At 36.9% G+C, this 9,108-nt stretch overlaps 1 protein-coding gene across 1 annotated transcript in view; it reads right to left on the minus strand.

Annotated features, from left to right (window-relative positions):
• Window positions 1-9,108, minus strand: part of TANC2 (tetratricopeptide repeat, ankyrin repeat and coiled-coil containing 2) — a 483,987-nt gene that overhangs the window by 233,696 nt on the left and 241,183 nt on the right. The window contains exon 6 of the mRNA XM_017882923.1: window positions 4,506-4,654. Within this exon, the coding sequence (XP_017738412.1) occupies window positions 4,506-4,654 (149 nt within the window). The remainder of the gene's footprint in view (window positions 1-4,505; window positions 4,655-9,108) is intronic.

Raw genomic sequence — 9,108 nt, forward strand, 5'->3', positions numbered from 1 at the left:
TCTTTGTGAAATAAAATCATATTATATGCATAATATTGACAACGTGGAGGTTAAGCCCAAACGGCACTTACTTATTTTTACTCTAAGTTATTTTCTGCACATATCACAGAATGTATACTTTAAAAGCTTTAACTGTAAAACCAAAGCTTAAATATCAAGCCATTTAGAAAACAGAAAATTGTTCATGGCTTACGACTTAAAAGGCAGGCCTTATGTTTATTTAAGGAGACTAGTTAATGAGCTAGAGAAAGACAACATTTATTCTCCATGCTGTAGGCTAAAATGGACATCTATTTAAGCCACTGCACTTCCTAAACCTTTTGGTGTTTTTTCCATTGCCCTTAATGTTCTCCAGAAGAATCCTAAGAAAGCTCCTAATCTGGATCTCTTAAAGGTCCTACGAATGTACAAGGTAAGAAGCTAAAGAGGAAATTAATAAGGTTACTGGAATACTTGGAAACTACTGAAAGAATAAAGGGGTCAGGTGAATATCACTTTCATGCTTTGTTTTCTGCAGAAAATGATGTATGCTGACTTGCATTAGATTCTGTCATTACTATTTTGAGAATATCATCACTACATCATCTTCCTAAGCACAGCAGTTTATCTTTGTTAATATACTGTTTAGCTCAGAAGAAAGTCACCAAATTAACATGACCTCCTACTTCTTAATAATCTTGCTGAGACCAGAAATTCCAGGGATCAATTCAGTCACTTTCTTGTGTGGTTCCAAGATAGTTCCAGCGTATATTACACTGCAAGAAGGCTATCATTTAGCTTCACTATTAATATTTTACATTTGCATAAAGCTTAACAATTTAAAAATATTTTTATATGTTATCTCATTTACTCTTTGTCAACATGGTATGAGAGGCACAATGCATGTTATTTCCCCCACTTAAGAAATGTGAAAATGGGCCGGGCGCGGTGGCTCAAGCCTGTAATCCCAGCACTTTGGGAGGCCGAGACGGGTGGATCGCGAGGTCAGGAGATCGAGACCATCCTGGCTAACACGGCGAAACCCCGTCTCTACTAAAAAATACAAAAAACTAGCCGGGCGAGTTGGCGGGTGCCTGTAGTCCCAGCTACTTGGGAGGCTGAGGCAGGAGAATGGCGTAAACCCGGGAGGCGGAGCTTGCAGTGAGCTGAGATCCGGCCACTGCACTCCAGCCTGGGCGACAGAGCGAGACTCCGTCTCAAAAAAAAAAAGAATCTCATGCTGGACGTGGTGGCTCACGCCTGTTATCTCAGCACTTTGGGAGGCCAAGGTGGGAAGATTGCTTGAGTCCAGGACTTTGAGACCAGCCTGGCCAATATAGTGAGACCTTGCCTCTGCAAAAAATATACCAAATTAGCCAGGCGTGGTGTTGTGCTCCCGCAGTCCTTAAGCTACTCACGAGGCTGGGGTGGGAGGATCTCTTGAGCCTGGGAGATTGTGGCTGCAGTGAGCTGANAAACCAATGAAAGTATGAAAGCTATGATGTAATTTCCCCCAAATCACACAGTTGCTGCATATATTTATATACTAATTATATTGCATATTATTTTATACTTTTTATTTATATGGCATTTTATAGCTTACAAAGGATTTTCATATTCATGATTTAACTTGATCCTTTCAACAACCCTGTCAGGTGTTATTATTTCATAGTACACTGGAACAGTATGGTGTGGATGTTAAGAGCACAGCTTATAAAAGCAGACTGCCTAGATATGAATATCATTCCATCACTTTCTGGCAGTGTGTTTCCATCCCTTATTTGAAAATTGGAATACGAATGAACTCCATCCACCACACTGGGTTGTGATGAAGCCTTAACGAAATAGTGCAAGTAAAATATTAGTACAATAATTGGTACACAGCAGGTATTTAATAAATGTCAGTATTATTACCTATGAAAAATATAAAGCTCTGAGAGGTTAAGTGACATGTCCAAATTTATAAAATGGTAGGTGGCAGAGTTGGAACTAGAACACAAATTTTCTCCCTTCTGGTTCAATGGCTTTTCTATCATACCATATTGCTTTAATTATATTAAATCAATGATACTGCTCATTTACTTAAGATTGTTATTCAGTAACATTCAAGTAAGGCATACTCCATAGACTTGTGACTTTATACAGAAGTCACTGTGACATGCAGAATCTCAAGAGCAACAAGTACATATTTTATAATCCAAGGAAATGTAGCTGTGTAAAAATGACAGGGTCCTTGAAAAATATTCAGGTTATAAGATACAAGACATCAAGTTACCTGGTCATTATTAGAACAGTCACATTTTAACTTGACATGAATATCAAGAAATGAGAGGTGAAATAGATGTTTTATTGATCCCAGTTTTAAAAAATCCCTCAACAAGATCATTCCCATTTTTTATTCACAGGGCACAGCATATTGACATAGTTACAATGTAAATTGATTTAAAAAAATCATCAGCTCTGACATCATGAAACATACATTCTTGTTATGAGGTAAAACAACCCTGCAACTAAACATGTAATGTAATATCAGTTAATGGTAAGAGCTATGAAAAATTAAAGTAGAAGGATAAGGGGATATAGGGATGGGCAGGTGCAATTATTAGAAGAGGAATTAAGACCTCTCTGAGGAGGTAACATTTAGGCAGAACCCTGAATAAGTGAGGAAGTGAGTTGTGGGGGAAGAACATTCAAGTACAAATGAATACAGTTGATGTGTCTGGCAAATGACAAGGAAGCCAATGTGGCTGGAGAGCCGTGCGTGAAAGGGAGAGGGGTAGGAAGTGATGTAGGAGAGGTAGCAAGTAGCTAGATCAGGTGCAGCCTTCTAGGCCATAGTAAAGATTTTAGATTTTATTCTAAGTATGATGGGAATACAGGAGAAGATTACAAGCAAACTGACAGAATCGGATTCACATTTTACAAGGATCACTCTGGTTACTGTGTGAACACACTACAAGGAGGCAAGAGTGGAAGCAGAGACCTACTAGGAGGCCCATTTATTCATATAATAAATACCTACTGAGCACCTAGTAAAGACAGTAATGTTCTAGGGACTGAAGATATGGCAATGGGTAGAATAGGTAAAAGTTCCAGCCTTCCAGTCTTACATTCTAGTACCTATTGCAGTAGCACAGGCAAAAGATGACAGTGGCTTCCACTTGGGTATAGCAGTGGGAATAGTGAGAAGGGATCAGATTGAGTACGTATTTTGAAGACGGGGTCTATGATTTGCTGAAAGAGTGAATGTGGGTCTGATGAAGTCAAATGGCTCCAATGCTTTTGTCCTAAGCAAGTAGGTGATACCATTTATTCATATGGGAAACACTGCAGAAGGAACAGATTCTAGGGAGAAATCTGACATGTTAAGTTTGAGATACATTTTAAACATTAGTTAGAAAATATAATGTGGGAAGCTACATATACAAATTTCAAGTAAAGGGGAAAAGGCAGGGCTAGAGATAACCAGGGAGTTAAGATAGTATTTAAATAACGTGCAGCTAGCAAAACCAATAACCTAGGAGTGAGACTTGAGGAGAGCGCCCTGGAACATCTGAAATTATCCACATGACATATAAATATATTCAAATAATCCTTGTATATCTCATTGTAACGAAAGTAATATGTGATATAGAACCTTCACTAATATTTATTAATAAAATATGCAATTTAAAATTAATTTGTCATCTCCTGAATAAAACACATCACTATCAGACATTCACGCTGAAGATTAAGATCATATAAATGAAACTGACTCTAGTACTTTCTTTTGCTACATTTAAACTGAAAGACATGAAAATAGCAAAAAGAAAGAAAACTACAAAATATTTTTTAAATTGCTGATTTTTTTAACTTTCTGAGATGGATACTTAGAACATCCCCAAATATGTAGACACTGAGTAATATACTTCTAAATAGCCTTTGAGTCTAAGAGGAAATCACAAAAAAATTAGAAAACATTTAAAATTGAAATAATAAAACTAAGTATAACAAAACTTGTAGGATATAGCTAAAGATGTGCTTAAAAGAAATATTAGTTTTAAATGTGTATTTTAGAAAAGTAGAAAATCTAAACTAATGATCCAAGTAATCTTTTAGATACCACTTTCTAAATTATCATTTTGTAACTGATAAATTCAACTGTGGTTCCGGTAATTGGAATCTCTGGAAATTTGTTGAGAAGACCTGCTCCACAGCTCAGCGTATCATCAATTTGGTAAATAATCCACATGCACTTGAAAAGAACGTATACTCTGCAAATTTGGGATGCAGTGCTTATATACATGTCAATTTTATTTGTTGGCTTGCTCATTCATTCATTCATTAAATCAATCAAAACCTAAAAGTGGCTTTTTCGGTTGTAACTCTAAGACTAAAGCTAAAAGATTATTCATAAACTGAAGAAATAATAGTGATTATGGAAAATTAAATTGTATTCTAGGCCTCAAAAGGCATTCTTGAGATTATTTCTGACATAATAAGCTGATTCATACCACGTTTCTCAAAGGTGATAGCAAATGGCTTACCTGATTTTCATCCTGTACTTCCATGCTGTATTGTTCACCTGGCTGAACTTCTGTGACTTTCTCTCCAAGGAGGAAACCCAGACGAGTCATGAGTGTGTTTGCTGCCTCATCTACAGATGGAGGGGGGCCAAGCTCCTGTTCAGCATCACCTGTAACAAGAAGGCATTGAAGAACATGAATCTTTCAAAATAAAATGGTCTAGTTCTGCAACTGTTCATACATTCACTTTGGTCATTTCTTTAGTTTTCACATTTTAACTCAAAAATGACAAGGTTATGAGGTTTTTCTTGGACTACTCACTCTCAATATAAATTTGCTTCCAAGTACAAAATTTACACGAATCAAAATGAGCCAGGGAACTCAAAATGATTAAAATGTGAGGCAAAAAAAAAAAAATTTACCTAAAATGAGTATCTGTTTATGTTGACTTACTGTCCATATTTATTCAGGTTTTGTTCTAAATTGAGAGCATTTAATCTCACCTTGTAACAATCCACAGTAGCACAGATTTTAAAGGACATTACAAAAATCCTTTTATGGGGTCAGATATATTCGTTAGCATTACAAGCACTAACTGTAGCGTTATATGGTTTGATGCCAAAACACAACAGCATCACTACACGCAATCACATCCTATTATTTAGGATATTCAGTACCACACAGTAAACCACTCCAAATGCCAAGAAGGTAAGATCTGCATTGTTATTATTCCATTTAACTTTATACTAACGTCTCTAATAAAGTCACAAGCTGGGGGTCAGAGATAGGGTATACGTGTATTTTTGTATATTAGTACTGAACTCAAGTGTTCCATCTGTGAAAATCTCTATAAAACTCTCACTGAATGTATATTAAGGTAGAAAAAACAAAGCTCTATTTTTCCTCTCCTATTATCCTCCCAGAGGCAACACAAATATATTGCTCTGCCACAGAACAGAAATAAGAGAATCAGTAGGGTTATTTTTATATTATAAACATTTAGATACTTATTTTTTTTTTCTCAAGAATAATTGGAAGCTTCTTATTCCTTGATAAAATGAAAAGGCAAAACTGGTCTCTTCAAATTAATGAATAACACTTTCCTCCCTCCTAAAGGTTAAACTAACCAATCTTTTGCAAATTTCTCTCATCATAGATTCCAGACCTCTAGATATTCTGGGGCTCTATTTCACTGTCTCCTACAAAGTTATTCTGATAATTAGTAAGTGTTTTCTATATACATGGTTAACAACAGATATGAGAATTTATATATAACATGGAGATATAGTCATTGACTTTGAAAAGTTTATAATCTATATGGAAAATAAGAGTATATATTTATTTAACATATACTTACATAATGCTTATGATGCACAAGTCACTAGTGTAAACACTTTACATATGTTAGCTTACTTAACCTTCATAACTTTAGATTCCACTTTCTAAGGTACAAATTATTACCCTCATTGTACAGATGAGAAAATAGAGGCACAGATAAATTAAATTATTTGCTCAAAGTAACACAACCAGTAAATGGTAGAGCCAGGATTAGAACTTGAGCTCCCTGACTCCAGAATTTATGCTCCCAATGAGCACAACAGTGTCTTCCTCACTGGAAAGAAATATTACAAATTGTGAGAATGTCTGAATAAGAGATAACTTGTAATAATAGGCGTATTGCTTATAGTATGTTAATCTCAATAATCCTAACAAAGCATGTTGTAAACACTAAGTAAGGTAATCAAATGGAGGTTCTTAAGTGACAGGTAACTGCAACCCTTTCTACATTACTACTTCCAGTAATTCCAAGTACGAATGCAGAAAGAAGTTCAAGAATTCTTCCGTGGGTGGCTATATTACATACTGCTACCACACCAGGTCCTTTTCATCTGGTTTGACTGGTATTTTTTTACACCTTGCTAAATCTACTTTTTCTTTCCTATTTACTTACCTCGTCTCAAAATATCATTTGAGGATGACATTAATATGATATTATCTGCTGTGCACTCTATAATGAAAGAAATCCGATACCAGGTTATGATACGAAAAAACTATCTTTGGCAATTACATTTGTTTTGAACTTTTCTTATTTGTTGATCTTGAGTAAAATTTTACACATTATGAAAAGGCCTAGTAGATGAATTAGTGGGGGCTTCTCAAATAACAGACAGGGACCTGTGAATCCTTCCATCTTAAGTCTTAGATTACCAACAGCTGCCTCTGTCTCCGCTTCCTTAAAGTATGCCAGGATTTCTGGTGGAAGAAAGTAAAAACAGCAGAGGCACCTCCTTTCTGGTTTCTAGATTACAGACTTCACTGTCAGTAACCTCTTCCCTAATCTATTTTCATTTACTATTTTAAAATAAATTTAAAATAGTTACTTCTGAAAACAAAAAAGGGTGGAGCAAGGCGTGGTGGCTTATGCTCTAAATCCCAGCACTTTGGGATGCTGAGGCAGGTTGATCACTTGAGCCCAGGAGTTCAAGACCAGCCTGGGCAACATGGCAAAACACCATTTCTACAAAAATTACAAAAATTAGCTGGGTGTGGTGGCGCATGCCTGTGGTCCCAGCTGCTTAGGAGACTGAGGCAGGAGAAATGCTTGAACACAGGAGGCCAAGGTGGTAGTTAGCCGTGATCATGTCACTGCACTCCAGCCTGGGCAACACAGCAAGATCCTGTCTCAAAAATAAACAATACTTTTTTTAAAAAAAGGTGGGAATATGTGAAATATATTTTGAAGTTGCTCTGTAGGACCAGATGAACAGCTTCTCACTTGTAGGGATTTATTAGGTTGGTGCAAAAGTAATTGAGGTTTTTGCCATTATGGCACCATTAAAGGTAATGGCAAAAACCACAACTACTTTTGCACCAACATAATAGTGTATTCAAATACTGTATATTGACACATGAAGTCAGGTCCTCCCCTCCAAACCATTTCATTTAAAATACGCTTAAAATGTCACGAGGTCACACATTTTCATTTTTTCCTACTTAGTGTGCGTTGATTCTGCATTCTTCCTTAAATACTACCATTTTTCTTCCCTTTTTGTTTCATTTCTACTTCCCACTGGCAAGTAACTGCTGTGATAAAACCTCTCTGCCTGCAAACTGAAAACTTACCAGGAGAATAAAATCTGGCCAGTGGAATAAAGATAGCCTTTTTCCCCCTCATTACAATTAACAATGGGGCCATCTGAAGATCACTAAAAGGGAGGATTTAATGGAAATAGTGGTAGCTTAAGAGAGAGAAATCAGTGCTTAATTATCAGGGTTATTGGGTTTGTAATTTTTAAGAATAGAGAAAGTGAGTTAAAAAAGTTTAAGAAAATTATTTGACCTATTTTAAAGACTGTCTGGTCTTTGGAGGCAACGTGCATTTTAGAATGAGTTTCATCCATATTGTGTGTATCAAGTCTTTTAGTTTTTTTTTTTTTTTTTTTTGGGGGAGGGCGCATTACGGTTTTCCATGTTCATGGTTTGGAAGATAATTTTGTTATGATATCAATATTCCCCAAATCAATCTACCAATTTAATGCAATCCTTATCAAAATTCCAGCTGCTTGCTTACTTGCTTCCTTTTCTTCTTCCCTTATATTTTCAGAAATTGACCAGCTGATCACAAAAATTATATGGAAATATAAGAGGCCCAAAATTAAAAAAAAAAAAACCTTTAAAAAGGAGAACAGAGTTTGAAGACTCACATTTCCTATTTTCAAAATTTACTGCAATGCAACAGTAATCAAGGCAATATGGTACTGGCATCAGAATAGACCAATGAAATAAAGAGTCCAGAAATATACTCTTACATTATGGTCAACTGATTTTTTTTTTTTCTTTTCTGGGACAAGGTCTCTCTGTTGCCCAGACTGGAATTCAGTGGTGCAACCATGGCTCACTGCAGCCTCGACCTCCTGGGCTCAAGCAATCCTCCTGCCTCAGCCTCCTGAGTAGGTAGGATTACAGGTGTGCACCACCACGCCTGGATAATTAAAAAAAAAGTTTTTTTCTAGAGATGGTGTCTCATTATGTAAACCAGGCTGGTCCTGAACTCCTGGGCTTGAGCAATCCTCCCACTTCACCCTCCCAAAGTGCTAAAATTGCAGGCATGAGTCACCATTGCTGCCTTGGTCAAACAATTTTTAACAAGGATGCAATGACAATTCAATGGGGAAAAAATAATCTTTTCAACAAATGGTGTTGGGACAACTGGATAAACACAAACAAAGGTATGAAGCTGGAGCCCTACTTCATATATCAAAATTAACTAAAAATGCATCATGGACCTAAATGTGTAAGCTAAAACTATAAAACTCTTAGAAGAAAACATGGTAGGGGCGGAGCAAGATGGCCGAATAGGAACAGCTCCAGTCTCCAACTCCCAGCGTGAGCCACACAGAAGACCGGTGATTTCTGCATTTTCAACTGAGGTACTGGGGTCATCTCACTAGGGAGTGCCGGACAATCGGTGCTGGTCAGCTGCTGCAGTCCGACCAGCGAGAGCTGAAGCAGGGCGAGGCATCGCCTCACCTGGGAAGCGCAAGGGGGAAGGGTATCCCTTTTCCTAGCCAGGGGAACTGAGACACACAACACCTGGAAAATCGGGTAACTCCCACCCCAATAC

Source organism: Rhinopithecus bieti, unplaced genomic scaffold, assembly GCF_001698545.2.
Source record: "Rhinopithecus bieti isolate Rb0 unplaced genomic scaffold, ASM169854v2 scaffold_12928, whole genome shotgun sequence".
Classification (NCBI taxonomy): Eukaryota; Metazoa; Chordata; class Mammalia; order Primates; family Cercopithecidae; genus Rhinopithecus; species Rhinopithecus bieti.